This window comes from Haliotis asinina, chromosome 5, assembly GCF_037392515.1.
Source record: "Haliotis asinina isolate JCU_RB_2024 chromosome 5, JCU_Hal_asi_v2, whole genome shotgun sequence".
Taxonomy (NCBI): Eukaryota; Metazoa; Mollusca; class Gastropoda; order Lepetellida; family Haliotidae; genus Haliotis; species Haliotis asinina.
This window is the reverse complement of record NC_090284.1, coordinates 5,202,123-5,222,737: the sequence shown is the minus strand read 5'-3', so window position 1 is coordinate 5,222,737 and position 20,615 is coordinate 5,202,123. Positions and strand designations below refer to the sequence as shown.

Here is a 20,615-nt window from a genome sequence, read left to right as displayed (position 1 = left end):
AGCTGTGCAGCTGTATCACCATGCAAGTATGCTGTAACTGGGAACACTATGGTGAACAACATTGTTAAACAGTATATACTGAACGATGACTATGTTTTCGTTTACACAACTTACTCATTCTGCTTAGGCGATGTTTCAACACAGATTCTGATGTTGTTGCCAAGCAAGTGGTGTTGAAACATCACCTATAGAGAATAAAGGAGTTGTATATCCATAAAAATAGTCCTTGTTCTCTATTTGCTACTGACTTTAAAACACAAATGTGTAAATTTAGTTTCCATTGAAAAAAAACCCAACTACAACACTGCTTTTCATCTGTAATCATACAGACACTGTGGATAAAGTAATAATAATAATAGCCCATTTATCATGCGCATTACTCCATGCACAATGCATGCTCGAAGCGCCCAATCAAGTCTGATTATTAGTACCTGGATTAACCCAAACTGCCTGTTAGGCGCTAGAAGGTTAGTGGTTACATGACTTATCTCACCGGGTACCCATTTTCTGCTGGGTGAACAGAGGCAATTTTGAACAAACCCACTTGCCTAAGGTGAGACCACATGTAGTATGTGCTTCGTTGTGGGACAGGACTGAAATTCTAGCAACTCTCTGAAGTCAAGATGACAAACACGGTCACCCCTCCAACTACTATCCAACTATCCGACTATCCGAGCTTGACGTTCAACCGATTTGTGACCTGAGCTTCGTACACAGGACCACATGCCACCAAAGTACAGTGCTTATCAGCAGGGTCATTCACTGAGGGAAGTATTTATTTTAATATTGAGGACATGCCCAGTTCATTGCAATTACGTCTAAAATGACAACTTACAATACGATCTTCTTTACTCTTACTCTAACTATGATGTCAAACTACTGTCTTATATGTATATAATTAAAACTTTGTTCATATGCACATCTCATATTTTCCCCGCCTGTTATTCTGCTCCTGAACAAGCCCAAAATAACCCTGTGACATTGTGTATGTGTAATAAAGAAGTTGTTATCCATAGGATTCCTTGTTGTGTTTAAATCCAGCCTAAAAACGCTCTCTTCAGGATGTAATGTCGGAAAAGTAGAATGAGTTTCAACAAGGCAAAATCCACAAACACAATATCAAAACAACTATACTTTCTTGTACAATCAGCAGCACAGCTATTACTGAAGTCATCAAATCTGGTTCTCAATCTGCCAGTGAGTATTAAAATGTTTCCTTACATATCAGAATTAGCAATTATTATCTCAACATATCGTTAAACATTTTAGTTGTAAACTATCATTTGTAAAGTTCCCATTAAGCTTATGGAACTCATTTTAATTGTGCTCTTACAATTTAAGTCATTTTTGTAACAAAGTTGCTGAAAGCTGCAGTGTTGACTCCTGTTGTACACCAACAGATTCCGTGAATGATGGCAGTCTGCACAGTCTCCATCACGATGAGACAAACTCAGGGTAATTAGCAAATAGCTCTGCCATTTCATGTCCAAGCCCATGCCCCATTAGCCCGATAAGCCTGCCTGGTACCCTGCCCATGTACACAAGCCAGATATATGGGTGCCGTGGAACCCATCAAGGGGCCACTAAACCCAAGCAGTACCGCCCCACTGTAAACATACTGCCACCCACACCAGTAAACCTGGGCATCTGTCACTCTACATATCTCACCACACACACAGGCTACAGATAACTGCTTTGTAATTGCACAGCAGGATACTCGGGGCAGAGGGCACAGATTATCTATAGGCGTTAATGTCTTTTAGATGTGTTTCTTCAGTACACTTTTAGGCAAATCAATATAATGCCGAGCATAGCTGCCTACTGTACTTACATGTGTAACCATTACTAGGGCATGGAAAATTACCTACTGTACTTTTGTACAGTTCATCAATAGGTGTGCACCACTGCTGCCTACTGTATGTAGCCTTGTAGGTCTATCAATAGGGCGTGCACCACTGCTGCTTATTATACCCTTGTGGATCTATCAATAGGGCGTGCACCACTGCTGCTTATTATACCCTTGTGGGTCTATCAATAGGCTGTGCACCACTGCTGCCTACTGTATGTAGCCTTGTAGGTCTATCAATAGGGCGTGCACCACTGCTGCTTATTATACCCTTGTGGATCTATCAGTAGGGCGTGCACCACTGCTGCTTATACCCTTGTGGATCTATCAATAGGGCGTGCACCACTGCTGCTTATTATACCCTTGTGGATCTATCAATAGGGCATGCACCACTGCTGCTTATTATACCCTTGTGGATCTATCAATAGGGCGTGCACCACTGCTGCTTATTATACCCTTGTGGATCTATCAATAGGGCGTGCACCACTGCTGCTTATACCCTTGTGGATCTATCAGTAGGGCGTGCACCACTGCTGCTTATTATACCCTTGTGGATCTATCAGTAGGGCGTGCACCACTGCTGCTTATTATACCCTTGTAGGTCTATCAATAGGGCGTGCACCACTGCTGCTTATTATACCCTTGTGGATCTATCAATAGGGCGTGCACCACTGCTGCTTATTATACCCTTGTGGATCTATCAATAGGGCGTGCACCACTGCTGCTTATTATACCCTTGTGGATCTATCAATAGGGCGTGCACCACTGCTGCTTATTATACCCTTGTGGATCTATCAATAGGGCGTGCACCACTGCTGCTTATTATACCCTTGTGGATCTATCAATAGGGCGTGCACCACTGCTGCTTATACCCTTGTGGATCTATCAGTAGGGCGTGCACCACTGCTGTTTATTATACCCTTGTGGATCTATCAGTAGGGCGTGCACCACTGCTGCTTATACCCTTGTGGATCTATCAATAGGGCGTGCACCACTGCTGCTTATTATACCCTTGTGGATCTATCAATAGGGCGTGCACCACTGCTGCTTATTATACCCTTGTGGATCTATCAATAGGGCGTGCACCACTGCTGCTTATTATACCCTTGTGGATCTATCAATAGGGCGTGCACCACTGCTGCTTATTATACCCTTGTGGATCTATCAATAGGGCGTGCACCACTGCTGCTTATACCCTTGTGGATCTATCAGTAGGGCGTGCACCACTGCTGCTTATTATACCCTTGTGGATCTATCAGTAGGGCGTGCACCACTGCTGCTTATACCCTTGTGGATCTATCAATAGGGCGTGCACCACTGCTGCTTATTATACCCTTGTGGATCTATCAATAGGGCGTGCACCACTGCTGCTTATTATACCCTTGTGGATCTATCAGTAGGGCGTGCACCACTGCTGCTTATTATACCCTTGTGGATCTATCAATAGGGCGTGCACCACTGCTGCTTATTATACCCTTGTGGATCTATCAATAGGGCGTGCACCACTGCTGCTTATTATACCCTTGTGGATCTATCAATAGGGCGTGCACCACTGCTGCTTATTATACCCTTGTGGATCTATCAGTAGGGCGTGCACCACTGCTGCTTATTATACCCTTGTGGATCTATCAATAGGGCGTGCACCACTGCTGCTTATTATACCCTTGTGGATCTATCAATAGGGCGTGCACCACTGCTGCTTATTATACCCTTGTGGATCTATCAGTAGGGCGTGCACCACTGCTGCTTATTATACCCTTGTGGATCTATCAGTAGGGCGTGCACCACTGCTGCTTACACCCTTGTGGATCTATCAATAGGGCGTGCACCACTGCTGCTTATACCCTTGTGGATCTATCAATAGGGCGTGCACCACTGCTGCTTATTATACCCTTGTAGGTCTATCAATAGGGCGTGCACCACTGCTGCTTATTATACCCTTGTGGATCTATCAATAGGGCGTGCACCACTGCTGCTTATTATACCCTTGTGGATCTATCAATAGGGCGTGCACCACTGCTGCTTATTATACCCTTGTGGATCTATCAATAGGGCGTGCACCACTGCTGCTTATTATACCCTTGTGGATCTATCAGTAGGGCGTGCACCACTGCTGCTTATTATACCCTTGTGGATCTATCAATAGGGCGTGCACCACTGCTGCTTATTATACCCTTGTGGATCTATCAATAGGGCGTGCACCACTGCTGCTTATTATACCCTTGTGGATCTATCAATAGGGCGTGCACCACTGCTGCTTATTATACCCTTGTGGATCTATCAATAGGGCGTGCACCACTGCTGCTTATTATACCCTTGTGGATCTATCAATAGGGCGTGCACCACTGCTGCTTATTATACCCTTGTGGATCTATCAATAGGGCGTGCACCACTGCTGCTTATTATACCCTTGTGGATCTATCAATAGGGCGTGCACCACTGCTGCTTATTATACCCTTGTGGATCTATCAATAGGGCGTGCACCACTGCTGCTTATTATACCCTTGTGGATCTATCAATAGGGCGTGCACCACTGCTGCTTATTATACCCTTGTGGGTCTATCAATAGGCTGTGCACCACTGCTGCCTACTGTATGTAGCCTTGTAGGTCTATCAATAGGGCGTGCACCACTGCTGCTTATTATACCCTTGTGGATCTATCAATAGGGCGTGCACCACTGCTGCTTATTATACCCTTGTGGGTCTATCAATAGGCTGTGCACCACTGCTGCCTACTGTAGTCTTGTAGGTCTATCAATAGGGTGTGCACCACTGCTGCCTATTATATCCTTGTAGGTCTGTCAATAGGCTGTGTGCCACTGTTGCCTTCTGTATGTAGTCCTGTAGTTCCACCAATAGGGGGTGCACCATAGCTGCCTATTATATCCTTGTAGGTCTATCAACAGGTTGTGTAACACTGCTGCCTACCGTATGTAGTCTTGTAGGTCTATCAATAGGGGGTGCACCACTGCTGCCTATTATACCCTTGTATGCAGCTTGATGTGGTAAAGAACACAGTTGCTAGAACACTCACCTCAAGTCTCTGTTCAATCTGCCGAGCTTTAAGGTCCAAATCTGCATTAACAGCAGCTGTGTTGAGAGATCTCTGTATGGTCGTATTGTCTTCCAGTCGAATCTGTGTGTCCGTCAAATGTCTTTGTTCTGTAAAAACATACACATAACCTTCTTACTAGTGCCTTAGTACTGCAAGATTTAAAACACTTTTGTGGTACTATTACATTACCTTGTCATGTACCTCTGTCACCTACAGTACAGAACTACAAACAGACAGACTGACAAAGCCTTCAAAGGCTGTTTAGCACAACACTCAGCAATGTTCCTGCTATATGACAGCATTCTGTAAATATCCAAGTTAGGACCCAACATTCTATTGGCTATAAGACAAGTATGTGGATGGCAATTTCTTATTGATTGTGTAACCAGTGTCTCTGGGCCACCTCTTTGTTCATAATGTGTACCTTCTTCTCATCCTTATTCAATCATCTGAAAATGGGGCAAAAAGTGGCCAACAAGTGTTGTGTTACACAATAAATAAAAAGTTGCCATCCATATGCTTGTCTTATATATTCACCAACTTCTAAACGCCTCTCAAAACTCTCATTCCAGGGGATGACATCACAAGCATCACAAAGCCTTACCAGTCCTCGTGAACAAATGATTGCAACAAGACTATAAGATGTTTTCCACCTTCTGGATCCATTAATCAGCTATTAATCATTTACTAAAGGCCAGTTAAGACAGGTATGCACAGGGAACTGACCATCTCTCTTCTTGATGTCCAGGTGGGCCTTGGTGAGGGACAGGTCAGCACTAAGTTTCCTCTTCTGCAGCTCGGCTGTCTTGCCATCCCCATCACTTCTCCTGGATACAATATACCACTTCAATATCCAATACTGACAAACACAGGAGACATTAGTAGCATGATATCAGATATACCACTACAAGGAAGTTACATCACAAAGATATGCAGACCATTGTGATGTAACAAGTAAACTTAACTGGTATCACAATAGTCAATAGATATTACTATTCTCCATATAACACTGGAAAAAATCAAAACAGAGACTTTGAGATATATAGAGAATCTTGCCATGTATTTTATGAATCAACCAAAATATAAATCTCGTGAAGACTGCTTGACATATCCCACCAACATAGTATCAGATATACCATAGTGTGTCTGTGTGAGTCAAGCCTGAAGAGAGGGTGGCCAAAGACAGACACAGGCGTAATGTTCAGTGATGACAGACTCAGGCTGATAGGGAGTTTGGGCCAGGTTTGGATGAATGGAAACTACAAGGTGCAGAATGCTAATATTAGACCTGTGTCTTACACCACTATACTACCAGGGCCATGTGTGGTCGACAGTATCGACAGCACATCCTTAATGTAGGAATCTAATATTCTTACTTGAGACATAAGATTAAGAAACTTACATAAGTTTTGACTCCAGTGACAAGTCAGCGTAATTATTTTCATGTATTCTCTTTGTTGTGTCCGCCTTCGCTTCTCTGTATAAGGAGATAAATGGTAGGTTTACATTATGCAATGACCACATCACATTCAGTATTCAAAGATTATAGGAAACAGAATCAATCAGTTATAAAGCTGCAATAATGGAAAACCCACCTGGAAGTGTCAACCCTCTGAACCCGCCTCTTCTGTGCCTCCATGTTGAGGGTGATGGCCAGTTCAGCCAGCTCTTGCTTCAGCTTGTACTGCTCCACCTAGTGGGATAGAGAGACAGACAGTCAGTTAGGGAGTACTGGCTAAAGGACAAAAATACATGTGACTTTGGTGACACACTTAACAGATCACTGTGAACATTAAACAATACCCTGTCCACTAAAAACAATGTAAAATTCTCTTGGTGAAAACAATCCTTTTCTTATCTATTTCGTGTCTTACCTCCTTCTCCCTCAACTTTGTTTCAAACTCCTGGCTAAAACGTGACAATTCCACCCTTTTGAGCTCCAGCTCGCTGAGTTTTGTCTGGTATTCTCGTGCAATCACATTCCTGGAGAGATCAGCAACAATATCATCAACATGCCCAGCACTGAGTCAGCATAGAGTCTATCACTGGTGAAAAGAGTGCTAAGAGAAAATATGGACAATTACTGATTATCGGAATAGCTTGCCAGGCACTATCCTTCTCCTGATGACACCATTCTGAGTGTCCAGGTCAAGCCTGAATGAGAGTCATTACTATGGTAAGTCGTCATGGGGGTCGTATTTGCTATTCCAGAAGAACTGGTAGATACACAAGTTTCAGAATGAATTCAAACTGACATGAGTTAACAATTATATCATCAGCTTTACTCTGGGCTATTTTTCAGAATTAACTTTCACAGGATCCCTATAAAACATTGAAAAGCATCTGCACTTTGAGCTATGTTTGGAGATACATCAATACCAGCATATACTGTTGCATATGGTTGCTGGTATAGAGCTATGCCAAGCTGGGAATGTTCTTTCTCCACAACCACAAACTAACTTCAAACAAGAACAGCACTGAAGTGTCTTCACTCACTGTTTGACAAACACTTTCCGATCAACCTGTTTGGCACCTTGATCTCTTGACAAACTCAAACCTATTCTCTTTTTTGTTCGCTGAAAAATAAAAGTTATCCCTATATACAATATGTACAGTCTTGTGACATCTTCTCGTTATTTAACATAATAACAATGTCTACAGATTCTGCAGAGGTTGCATGTGAGGACCCCCATATACAAGTCGCTGTATAAAGATGCTTGATGAGAATAAATATAAGGAGAAAAGGAAAAATCACATGTTTACCATTTATTTATACTTTCATTACATCTAGTGATACCACTGAAAAAATAATGATAATGTTTCCAAAACTATTAGCTGAGTGGCACTGAAGAAAAATGTCTAGACATTGATGAACCTTGGTCATCAATTGCAAAGGTGGGTGGACTGACACAGGATGGAAGGTGGACAGAACCTCAATGGAGGGTCAATTGACACAAGATGTAGGGTGGACTGACAGAGCATGGAAGGTACGATGACACGGGATGGAGGGTGGACTAACACGATAAAGAGGGTGGACTGAAACAGGATGGAGGGTGGACTCTCAGAGGAGAGGATGGAAGGTGGACTGACAGAGGATAAAGGGTGGACTGACACAGGATGGAGGGTGGACTAACATGCTAAAGAAGGTGGAGTGACACAGGATGGAAGGTGGAATGACACAGGATGGAGGGTGGACTAACACGCTAAAGAAGGTGGGCTGACACAGGATGGAAGGTGGACTGACTCAAGATGGAGGATGGACTCAGTCCACAGAGGAGAAGATGGAAGGTGGATTGACACAGGATAAAGGGTGGAGTGACACAGGATGGAGGGTGGAATGACAAAGGATGGAAGGTGGACTGACACAGGATGGAAGGTGGAATGACACAGGATGGAGGTTGGACTTTCAGAGGATGGAAGGTGGACTGACACAGTAAGGAGGGTGGACTGACACAGGATGGAAGGCGGACCAACACAGAACGAAAGCTGACAGACATTGGGGAAGAATTTGGACCAACACAGAATGGAAGCTGACAGACATTTGGGTGGACTCACCTCTTCCTTTTTGTGAGTATGGTCTTGGGATATTTTCGTTAACTTCTCCAAAGCATGATTTAACTTTTTGTCCTCAGCCAGACGTTTCTTGTTAATTGCTGCAACAGATATGTCATTGTATGCAACCTGTTTCTGTGAAAATTGACAAATCATTAGAAAACTCCTAAAATGAAAATTCTTCAGACATTAAGTTAAGCACAATGTTTCATCCTACTGGCTTGGGACCAGTTATTGCCGCGTACCAATTATCGCCAACACCTGGGTGTAACGCTTGCGCAAACAGCTTTACTTGTACTTCTGTAGCATTTCACATATTGACACATCGATAGGTTACAAGACTTGAAATTACTGTGAGTATTTTACGTTGTAGACATTACAAATATGAATCCCTCTTAAGACGAGACCCAAACACATCGGGGGATGTCACGTGACCATTAGTGTGTTGACATAAAATTTTATAAATGATGAGAGTTGAATGAAAATCATCCTGGCTGGGTTGTGAATCTATAATCTCTGACTTGACATTTCAGTCCACAAAAAGTGCAGATTTTAATGTGTCTGAACCTACTCATAATGCCAACAGTCAATCACTTAACTTTAAATTGACCCAAATTTCCATCTCCTTTTTATGGACTCAACAGATACCATGCAGACAATACTGATAAATTATAACTGTCAATTTTCACCTTTATCTTTACATTTTTACTTGAGAAAACAAACATTACCAAAATTGCAAACAACTGCTCAAAATGTCAAGTTTGGTAAGTTCAACTCTGCATTGACATGTCCATATTCCAGTCAGCTTATATCAGCATCCGTCAACATTCACAATGAAAGCAAGTTTTGTTCTTTTAAACTTCTTTTTTTCAAAACAAATTCCAATTCTGAAATTTCTTCAATATGTCAAGGTTTGAAACACAATAGTTTTATTACCAAGTGTATGTCAAATTAGGTGAATAACTTAAAAACTTCAGAAATGGCGATAATTGGTCTTGTTAGTTGTAGGGAAAGCACAATCTACACTACCGCGCTTCCTGTTGACTGCGTTTTGGAGAAACACAATTGACAACAGTAAAAAAGCAGAAAACATTGGTGAATAGCTGATCTATCATCAAGATAAATTTCATTTCAGTCTGTTAAGAAATAATGGAGCAAATCGTTAAAAACTGCATAAAAATGGCGATAACTGTTCGCTAGCCAGTAGAGGTATGTGAAGGTAAAGATGTTTTAGCTTGGTACAGAACTGAAGTCTAAAAACATACTTGCTCATTTCTGTCAAAAATAACTCCAAGGACATCAAAACATTCTCAAAATATTTCTGTCATGGAGCATTGATAATATAGGTATTTGAAAACACCATATATGGAATCAGGATTTCATTCCATGTCTAGAGATTAGATCAGTAGACACATCTGAATGTTTGAATGACTTCCCCACTTGCTGAGACTGACAACTGCACACCTTTCAACTCTCCCATAACTTGTGGAAGACTCGCAATAGAGAAGACTATCCAAACCTCCAGGCTTAACAGAATACTGCTCTTCCAAAACTGCACTGAACAATTATTTAAAATTTGCCATCATTAAGCATGGTGTTCAGATTAAACATATAGATGACTTTACTATGGCAGCCAATTGTCCTGCCAGTACAACACTTGGATTGCCTTTGAAAAAGAGGAGATATGTTTGCAAGTATCTAGAAACCTGAAGGAAAGGCCTTCCCTTTGTTGCACAAGGGAAACAGCACACATAATTCCTTAATGACAACATGTTGTCAGGAGGATATTATCACTTGATGCAACACATTAACACTGAAAGACAATCTCAGGTTGCAATGGAGAGTTCATTGTTACGATCAATAAAATCATTAAGGCTTCAGGAAAACCCAGTTGCACACTAAGTGATCAGAACCAGTTTGCGATGACGTTTCCAGAACACATCTTAATTATATTTAGTTTCACAGACCATTCACTTAGAGGTATGGGGGATGTTTGGAGGCACAAATAATGGGGGAAAAATGATAGTATCAATTGCTTTGAAATTTGTTTGGACTTAGATTGTGAGTTAATTCTAATTACCACTGTAATGTACTAACAGAGGACATGGCCTTGACTGGAAGAGCCTAATAGCCTATCGTCCTGAGAGTGTAAATGTGGTGGTTTGACAACATGTCTCTGGCTGTCAAGAATTAAGAAGAGGCAGCCAGCAGTGACTGACTGACCTTGGCTGTCACACAAACTGGCATAGGTGGTCATGAAGTCATGGACCAGTAAGGTAACCGTAGTGACAAAAGCCTTTCGTTCAACCTGAGTTCATTTCCCCACATGGGTTCAATCTGTAAACTTTGTCCTTTGCTCCGATATTGCTGGAATATTGGTAAAAGCAGCACAAGACCATATTCACTGACTGGTGATTAAGTCTGCCATTAATAACTGCTATTTGTGTTTAATTTTCACTAACAGTATTTCAGTAATTACTTGCATATGATAAATTATTCTTGTGAAACACTGACTTTAATCAAAAATAATAAGCCACTGTTGTCAGATTGTCCATGAGTTGAAAAACTGTACAATATAATAAACACAGTTTTTACTGTTTGCAGTACAAAGGTTATAGAATTGAACAATTCCTCTCAGAGTTTTGAGATGTAGCCCGCTCAGGACAGCTGAGCTGATCCTAGAACAGTGTCCAGAAGTGCAACATTATTTCCAAACACATCAACATGCATGAAGTTGTATTTCCTAATAAAGTCAACGTTTGGGAGAAATGAAATTATCTGATGATAAAACTGGATGAGATGAGCAGTGATCAATGGTAATTCAATAAATTGTATGCTGATTTAATGTCATTAATTAGCTACAATTAAAAAACGTACGCAGATGAAGTGAAGGTGTGCATCATGCTTCCAGACATGCAGAATCTGCTGCGGACGTTCCTAGCAATGTTTGTCAAGAGTCAGAGCATAAACCACTACCTGAAGACCAATTGACTGAAAAGACAACCAGCTTCTTGATGATCTGGATTTGATCAACAGATCCATGGAGCAAGATCATTATTAATTAACATACTGACATATGGAGCATACAAAATCATTACATTGATAAAACTTGTACACTGCTTTTCATCAAAGCGAGACAGTGCACAAGATGAAGGTGTTTGAATATTCCCTGAAATGTCATATTCCTGAGAATACCTAGGCTGACATCCATTAATGTCCCAGATTATGTGTATATCTTCTAAATACCATTGTATACTGTACATACTTCAGAAACTTGAGGCTTTTCTACCTGGTTACATTCTCACAATGAACAAGAAGCCTGTTACTGGTAACGCAGTCCTATACAATACTGGATGGCCCAACCCCAACCTTGGATGGCACCCACAGCTGAGTCAAACTCAAGTGCAGACTCAGACATGTTGGTTTCAACCATGAAGAAGATATAAATAGATAGGAGATGAGCTGGCCAAGTCTCTTGTTTGTGCTCTGCTCAGTTGCAAAGTGAATTGTCGGAAATCATATATATTTAAGGTAGGACTTAAGTCCCTAAGGTAAATATTAATAGCTTAAATGATAATTTCTAAAAATTGATAAATAACAGACTAGGGTCATTAGACTGCTTATCTAGACTTGACTCTTCAAGATATAGAATTACTATCCATCCATGGGAAGAGCATTCATTACAGTTTTGGTGTAAGTCTAGGGACTGTGTTATTGCTACTTGTTCAGAAGAATCAGGATAACTTTAAGTAACGATAACTATACAACACCACTTAGCCACTGAATGAATCTGAAATGAACATATGTCTGTTTTGTTTATTAGATTTTTAAATAGGGATAATCCAATTTGATATGACACTTTTCTGAGCCATTTTTCAAATAGTCAATCATGTTGAAATGTTATTGCCACTTTATAAAAGTTACCCCATTTTAAAAGTCAGACATTGACTTTTGAATGCTGCAGAAGCTAGGCAGCTGTCAAGACAATGTATTCCTATAATAGAAAAAGCCACAAAGTTGGGCTTGTCAACAAGTTTATCAGAGATGGTGGTATAAAAGTGACAGTGTGTTTGATGAGGGGACACTAAGTGTCGCCTTAGCCTGACACAAGGGGGCAGCACCCTGCTGACCTGCACTGAAAAATCATAGGTCAACAATGTCCACTCACAAAAAGGTCACATGGGTCATAACAATATTTCTGAAGTCCCATTTACTAAATTTTTAATCATTGTCCAGATAATGCATGGTGAAACAGGAATTATGGGGGACCAGTAGAAAATGACAGAGTGCTGGACTGCTGGGAGCTGGTTAAAGGAAGGACGTAACATTTACATAATTCATGTCCAATGAAGGGGAGAGGTCTTGATTCACATGACTTAATCAGCTTGTTTCCCTGCTTACAGAGTTAATTTAATCGTCAGGTAAACACTTGTATACGGCTTGCAAACATGCTTATCCCTGATCTGATGTCTGTAGACAGCTACTGATGCAATCACACTGATTAACCAGCCAATACCTTGTCAGGAAATAATGCTGGAATGTAGGGACACAACTTGGACAATCAGTACTAGGAATAAGATTTTCATTAAAAAAAGTGTAGAGAGGAAAAGGTAGGTTTCAAACAGAGCAGAGACAAATGGTGAATTTCCTACAGCTGAGACAATGTAGGTACAGCTTCTTTCAATGTCAAGTAGGATGAAGAGAAACAGATTTTATGGATTGCCGCCTTCTTTTGACAATAGATACTAACAAAGTTGGTGTCAATCAGGAACATTTATCTACTACAGATCTGTTAGGGATTGACAACATTTTTATTACACTTGACACTAACTTTGTTATTAAGCGAGTTATCATCATCATGTTAGTACCAAGTCAGCAAAGTTTATCTTGTATATAACTACAGATCTACCATAACATAAAATAGCCGTCAACCATGTCACCAGTCTCATGGAAGAGTGTTTCAGCTATACAACTGTGTTCAAGCTTTAGGGCATGCAATGGATGATTCAAGAAACATATGAACCAACACACCAATGATCTTAATCACAGCTAATATGGGATTACAACACACTATCTCGACTTCTAGCAGGTCGCTTTCAATCAGGTGACATCACAATGTCACATTATACATAATTAAATTTTAATTACAATAATGATTTCTTAAGCAAGATTCAAAGTAAGTTTCTTCTTCCCCTCCTATTAACATAATGATCAGATTAATTTTAATGATCAATTATTTTAAATTAGTTCCAGTCTGTTGCAGATCAGTGAGCATCTCGCCAGGGGAGAGGGCATCCTGTAGAGCAGAGACTATGTATTCTCTAGGATGTTAACAGGTGCTCTCATCAAGACGACATGGGGAAGTCTCCACACCTGTCACCGATATACTTCACAGGATTTCAAACACATGCAAATTATCGCAAACATCTCAGAAGAATGCATAAATTGACACTGACCTTGGACTGCTACCATTAATATTATGTTAATGCGAACTTAAATATGAGCTTGTATTTTTCATATTTACACATAGAATTCATTAAGCAAATAGTCTGAGGTCTGAAATGCTTCCTCCCACTGTCTGCGTGTAGGGTGTGGGTGTTCAGACAAGCTGTGATGAAGGAGAGCACCTAGCTGGTAGAACAGTGACAAGTCGTGAGGCAACCATTAAGTAACAGAAAAACCTGAGTAAATCAATGTCTTCCCTCCTTCACATCACAACAGGGGTGTTGTTTATGTTGACAAACATCACAAGGGTTAAATTGCAGGTGTTAGTATTTTTCATGCACCTGAGAATTTGTTGCAGTCCTCCCATGAATAATAATCAGCCTCTCATGTCTGTCTTGGAGGACATGAGACACAGGATATGCATGCATGTGGAGGGGGGGGGGGGGGGGGGAAGGGGATGGGGGGGCGGCTGTTAGAGGGGACACTTTAGGGGACATCAAGCACCGAACATACCTAGTCCATGTGAGCATTGAGCTGTAACAGAAAACTGAGAATTACAGTTTCAGGATGATGGGACAATATTTTGGGGATGGAACATGTTGAACTATTTGGGGACTGGAACATCGACCACTTTCCCATTTTGGGCATTACACAGGGAACTTTAGAGCAAAAATACATTGAGCATTGTGTGGTGGGGACAGAACATAACGCACTCTGGGTGTGGGACAGCATAGCTACAGAGAAGATTTATCTCACGCTGGTACATGTACCCACTGTATTTTTTGGAGTGGGTATTATGAATGTTGAAAGGGTATTTCATTTTCAACTACCGACTGCTTTCAAATATTTGGGTATTTCAGTGATTTTTTTCTCAGCTTAGTATTATGTCATTGAGTAAGTTTACTGAGCAGGTGTGAGCTGCCTTACGTCATCACTATCAAAGCTAACTTAAATAAAATGGAAATAAAATGGAAATCTAAAGAGAACATGGGACACTGGGTGGACAGAACATGGAATACTATGTGTGTGGGACAGAACATGGGGCACTGTGTGGGGAACACACCATGGGGCAGTGTGTAGGGAACAGACCATGGGGCACTGTGAGTGGTACAGAACATGGGACACTGCGTGTGTGACAGAACATGGGGCACTGGGGTTGGGGTGGGGGGTCAGAACATGGGGCACTGTGAGTGGGACACAACATGGGGCATTTTGTGGTGGGGACAGACTGTCACTGAGACAGACAGACAGCTCCTGATGAATGGTAAAGGGAAGATGGAATTTGACAAGTAGCAAGTTCACAGGGAATAAACTTCTTTCACTGTTACCCACATGACCATAACATGAACTCATGACCAGTGCACAAACAGATATTTTATGGGAGCTTCAAAATACTTCCAGCTCATACTTATTAGCTTATCTGCTCTTTATTATGAAGGAAATCCATAAGCAAATACAACTACATGAAGCAACAATTACCATCAAATTACAAAATGTATCTGAGGAAGTCAATTCTGAAAGTTTACTGAATGCACGGTGTCCATACCACCCCTAACATTATCTGCTATAAAATACGCATAGACTTAAACATTTAGGAATCACAATTTACCTTCTAAGGAACTACAATAACATATTAACAATGAGACAACTGTGTCCTCCATATACACCATGAAGCTTTTTGTAACATTATCTCGTGAGTTCTGTTTGTTTTTCCTAATGAGTAATCTGTCATGACAGAGCAACACTTTGCTGTTGTCGACACCGTACACGTAAGTGAGGTGACCTCTTCAACCAGCTTGTGTCGCCTTACAGCAGTCCAGTAATGACCACCTGCCTGCACTAATGACCCTAACTAATCACTACCACCATACATCGGCACCAACCGCAGCCACAGCACATCAATGGAACTGTTGTCGGCTCTGCTAACGTGTCAGGTGTATAATCACCAACTACTGTGTTCCAGCGTTCCGATGACAACTCCACTTATGTTGTAATAACCACCTTGACAGTGTTCAGGGCATAGTTACTTAGTTTTCTGGGGTTACAGCCATTTCAGACATATGAGAATAGACTGTGCGTTCTGTTGTGACTTTTTGTCAGTATATAATGTAGCTGGACTCTGGAACAGGAAAATATTAAAACTACAATGCGGCAGCCTGTAAATAATTAAATACATCAAAGGAAAATAAGTCTGAAAGCATGTGAAACATCTACTTTGTCCAAATCCAAAGAAATGCTGTCAACACCAGATCTTCCTGAACAGTTCTCACTAATTCAGCTGAATCCACGAGGCTTTTCAGAGTCTGGTTCCTGCTCGTGATGTGGTTATAGGTTTGTTTCACAAGGGGGTAAGCACAGTAGTTGGAACAGTGAAAAAAATGCAAGTGCGGTACGTTATGAGTGTTAAGTTAGACTAACTACTTGTTCTCGGTGTTTCATTTAATGTACGTACCCCCTTGTAATATAAACCAGTAATAGTGATTTGAAACTATGATCGTCTATTAAACAACTTTTATCCCAAGTTGAATAAAATTCTGAGATTTAAATGTACAATTGGCAAGGTAAAATTACATCTTAATTTCACTATATTTGATTTACCTTTCTGTTTAAAGTGAAATTCATCAATATGTTTCCACAGCAAACAGACTGTTGAGACTTAGGTATAAGGACTGGCTTGTACTAGTGACTTAGTTAACACAAGGACCCACTTGTACTAGTGACTTAGTTAACACAAGGACCCACTTGTACTAGTGACTTAGTTAACACAAGGACTGGCTTGTACTAGTGACTTAGTTAACACAAGGACCCACTTGTACTAGTGACTTAGTTAACACAAGGACTGGCTTGTACTAGTGACTTAGTTAACACAAGGACCCACTTGAACTTGTGACTTAGGAAACACAGGGACTGCCTTGTACTAGTGACCCATGTAACACAAGGACTGGCTTGTACTAGTGACTTAGTTAACACAAGGACCCACTTGAACTTGTGACTTAGGAAACACAGGGACTGCCTTGTACTAGTGACCCATGTAACACAAGGACCCACTTGTACTAGTGACTTAGTTAACACAAGGACCCACTTGAACTTGTGACTTAGGAAACACAGGGACTGCCTTGTACTAGTGACCCATGTAACACAAGGACTGGCTTCTACTAGTGACTTAGTTAACACAAGGACCCACTTGAACTTGTGACTTAGGAAACACAGGGACTGCCTTGTACTAGTGACCCATGTAACACAAGGACCCACTTGTACTAGTGACTTAGTTAACACAAGGACCCACTTGAACTTGTGACTTAGGAAACACAGGGACTGCCTTGTACTAGTGACCCATGTAACACAAGGACCCGCTTGTACTAGTGACTTAGTTAACACAAGGACCCACTTGAACTTGTGACTTAGGAAACACAGGGACTGCCTTGTACTAGTGACCCATGTAACACAAGGACTGGTTTGTACTAATGACTCAGGTAACACAAGGACCCACTTGTACTAGTGACTTAGTTAACACAAGGACTGCCTTGTACTGCTGACTTTGTTAACACAAGGACCTACCTGTACTAGTGACTTAGTTAACAAAAGGACTGGCTTGTACTAGTGACTCAGGTAACACAAGGATCAGCTTTTACTAGTGACTTAGGTAACACAAGGACCGACCTGTACTAGTGACTTAAGTAACACAAGGACCCACTTGTACTAGTGACTCAGGTAACACAAGGACCGACCTGTACTAGTGACTTAGTTAACACAAGGACTGCCTTGTTCTGCTGACTTTGTTAACACAAGGACCCGCTTGTACTGGTGACTTAGGGGTAACACAAGAACCGGCTTGTATTAGTGACTTAGATAAGACAGGGACTTGCTGGTACAAGTGACTCGGAGCACACAAAGACAAACTTGTCCCAATGTGACTCAGATGTGTGGGAAACACGGCATTTGATCAACAGGACAAAAATCAATTTCGAGAGATCTCATGTAAAGGATAAAACACAACTCCTGAGGGACGAATTTTCCAAACTCCAGGGGTTTACATTTGCTACCAAACCTTGGGAGTCGTGTTTTATCTGACATATGAACCATCATAAATGTAAAACAAAAATATGTACGCATAAATTGTGCAAATGTTTTCTGTACATGTACTGAGCAAGGCAACAGCCCCAAAATGATGAACAGCCGGTGTCAGATGGCCTTGGTTTGCATGCACAATGCACATGCTCAAGGTCTGCACACGCTACCCATTTCCTACATGTGCACTGTGAGGAACACATGGCTCATACTGACAAACAATCTCATTCCTAACAGCAATCATTCGTAGCCTAGTGAATAAGGCTGGAGAGCCAAGGTTGCACGTTCAAAACTATTTCTCACCACTAGTTTTGAACCTGGACAAGCTTTCAATATTGTGATATTTTACAATCTGAGATAGTAAAAACAAAGTTGTATCAGTCATAAAACAATGGCCATTTTCAAAACCTCATATCAGGTTAATTCTAAGATGCTTCGGCGAAAGATTAAAGGCGCCGACAATACTTAATCAGACGATAAATTGCACTTTTTGCATTGCGTGACAATGTGTTGACGTCGCTGCGCCATTCCAGTCTGCCCCCTCGTAATCGAACTTTTTTGCATTACGTCACAATGTAACCGACGTCACGATGGATGTCAGTTGCCATCGACTTGTACAGCCTCCCACAGTAAACTGCTTCATCGCATCACATTTCTTGGTTTGCTGTTGCACCACACAGCCAACATCACTGTGGAAACATTACGTTTATGTTTTCTGACGGATAAAATGTCTCATGGTTCAGCTTCCTCTGAATGTACTGATTTAAACTTTCGTTGGTAGTAGGAATGAGGCGGTCATATTGCCTTGTATGGTTTAAGAGAATCACAGATGTAATTAAAATGATCTAGAGAAGATATTTAACCCGAACATAAACCATCATCAAACTGTTCATCATTTGTTTTTCTAGTAACCTTTGTCTTAACGCAGGGGGCTGACACGTCGAAAGAACAGCGCGTCAGTTAGCCCTGTGTGAGGATTCTTAATATAGGTCACAGACACCGTCGTTTGTTTTCTGCCATAGATTAATCGAAATTAGGCTTAGAAGTTATTGAATACGGCATCTTAGAAAAGAAATACAGTTCGCTCTACCACCATGTATAGTGTAATAAAGCACACTTTCGACCTGAACTATTATAGCGTTAAAGCACACTTTCGCCCTGAACTATTATAACGTTAAAGCACTCGAACGCGAGCGTCCTCGTGCTTTAACTATAATAGTTCAGGGCGAAAGTGTGCTTTATTACACTATACATGGTGGTAGAACGAAATGTATTTCTTAAATAACAACCACTGCAAAATCTAGATTATGAAATGGTAGAAATTTTACCTGATATGAGGTTTGAAATTATGTAGTTCAAACCTAAGTTTAGAAATGGTCAGTGCAAAGCCAAAGCAGAGGTCTACCTGATTCTGGAAGGAGCCTACTTTACTACAGACAAAACTGGAGATAGGTTTATAAAATACCATAAAGTCAAACATTTTATGTTAAATACCCTTAAATGTGTGGCTACAAACCATTAGGTTTTAATTTCACAATAAAAAAAACTGTTAGAAACTAAGAAAGTGTTGTCAATACTGACCATTTTCAAAGTCCCTGAGTGTGTGCCTGACAGAACGCTGGTTCTTGATGATGTCACCCTCCACCCTCTTCAGCTCCCTCTCCTCCTGCTTGTGCTGCCACATGTGGTCCTGCAGACACATGGTAGTGGGATGAACTGAACGAATGTAGCGTCACAGGTAGTGAGGACATGGCAGGGGGACAGTAAAGACCAAAACACAGGTAGTGAGGACATGGCCAGGGACACAAGTAGTGAGAACACGGCAGTGGGACAGTAACAACCAAAACACAGGTAGTGAGGACATGGCAGGGGACAGTGATGACCAAAACACAGGTAGTGAGGACATGGCAGGCGACAGGGATGACCAAAACACAGGGACAGTAAAGACCAAAACACAGGTAGTGAGGACATGGCAGGCGACAGGGATGACCAAAACACAGGGACAGTAAAGACCAAAACACAGGTAGTGAGGACATGGCAGAGGACAGTCATGACCAAAACACATGTAGTGAGGACAAGGCAGGGGACAGTGATGACCAAAACACAGGCAGTGAGGACATGGCAAGGGACAGTGATGACCAAAACACAGGTAGTGAGGACATGGCAGGGGACAGTGATGACCAAAACACAGGTAGTGAGGACAAGGCAGGGGACAGTGATGACCAAAACACAGGTATTGAGGACATGGCAGGCGACAGCGATGACCAAAACACAGGGACAGTAAAGACCAAAACACATGTAATGAGGATAAGGAGGGGACAGTGATGACCAAAACACAGGTAGTGAGGACATGGCAGAGTACAGTCATGACCAAAACACAGGTAGTGAGGACAAGGCAGGGTACAGTGATGACCAAAACACAAGCAGTGAGGACATGGCGAAGGAAAGTGATGACCAAAACACAGGTAGTGAGGACATGGCAGGGGACAGTTGTGACCAAAACACAGGTAGTGAGGACATGGCAGGGGACAGTTATGACCAAAACACAGGTAGTGAGGACATGGCAGGGGGTGCAGTAACATCCAAACCACAGGTACTGAAGAAAAGGTAGGAGGGCAATGAGGGTTGAAGAGGGAGGACATATATGTC

The 20,615-nt window shown here is 41.5% G+C and overlaps 1 protein-coding gene across 1 annotated transcript in view; it reads right to left on the bottom strand.

Moving 5' to 3' along the window:
* Nucleotides 1-20,615, bottom strand: part of LOC137284430 (trichohyalin-like) — a 73,053-nt gene that overhangs the window by 39,317 nt on the left and 13,121 nt on the right. The window contains exons 4-11 of the mRNA XM_067816224.1: nt 19,548-19,656; nt 8,457-8,554; nt 7,398-7,477; nt 6,776-6,884; nt 6,497-6,594; nt 6,304-6,378; nt 5,628-5,728; nt 4,881-5,008 (exon numbers count right to left, since the gene is read on the bottom strand). Coding sequence (XP_067672325.1) covers nt 4,881-5,008; nt 5,628-5,728; nt 6,304-6,378; nt 6,497-6,594; nt 6,776-6,884; nt 7,398-7,477; nt 8,457-8,554; nt 19,548-19,656 — 798 coding nt within the window. The remainder of the gene's footprint in view (nt 1-4,880; nt 5,009-5,627; nt 5,729-6,303; nt 6,379-6,496; nt 6,595-6,775; nt 6,885-7,397; nt 7,478-8,456; nt 8,555-19,547; nt 19,657-20,615) is intronic.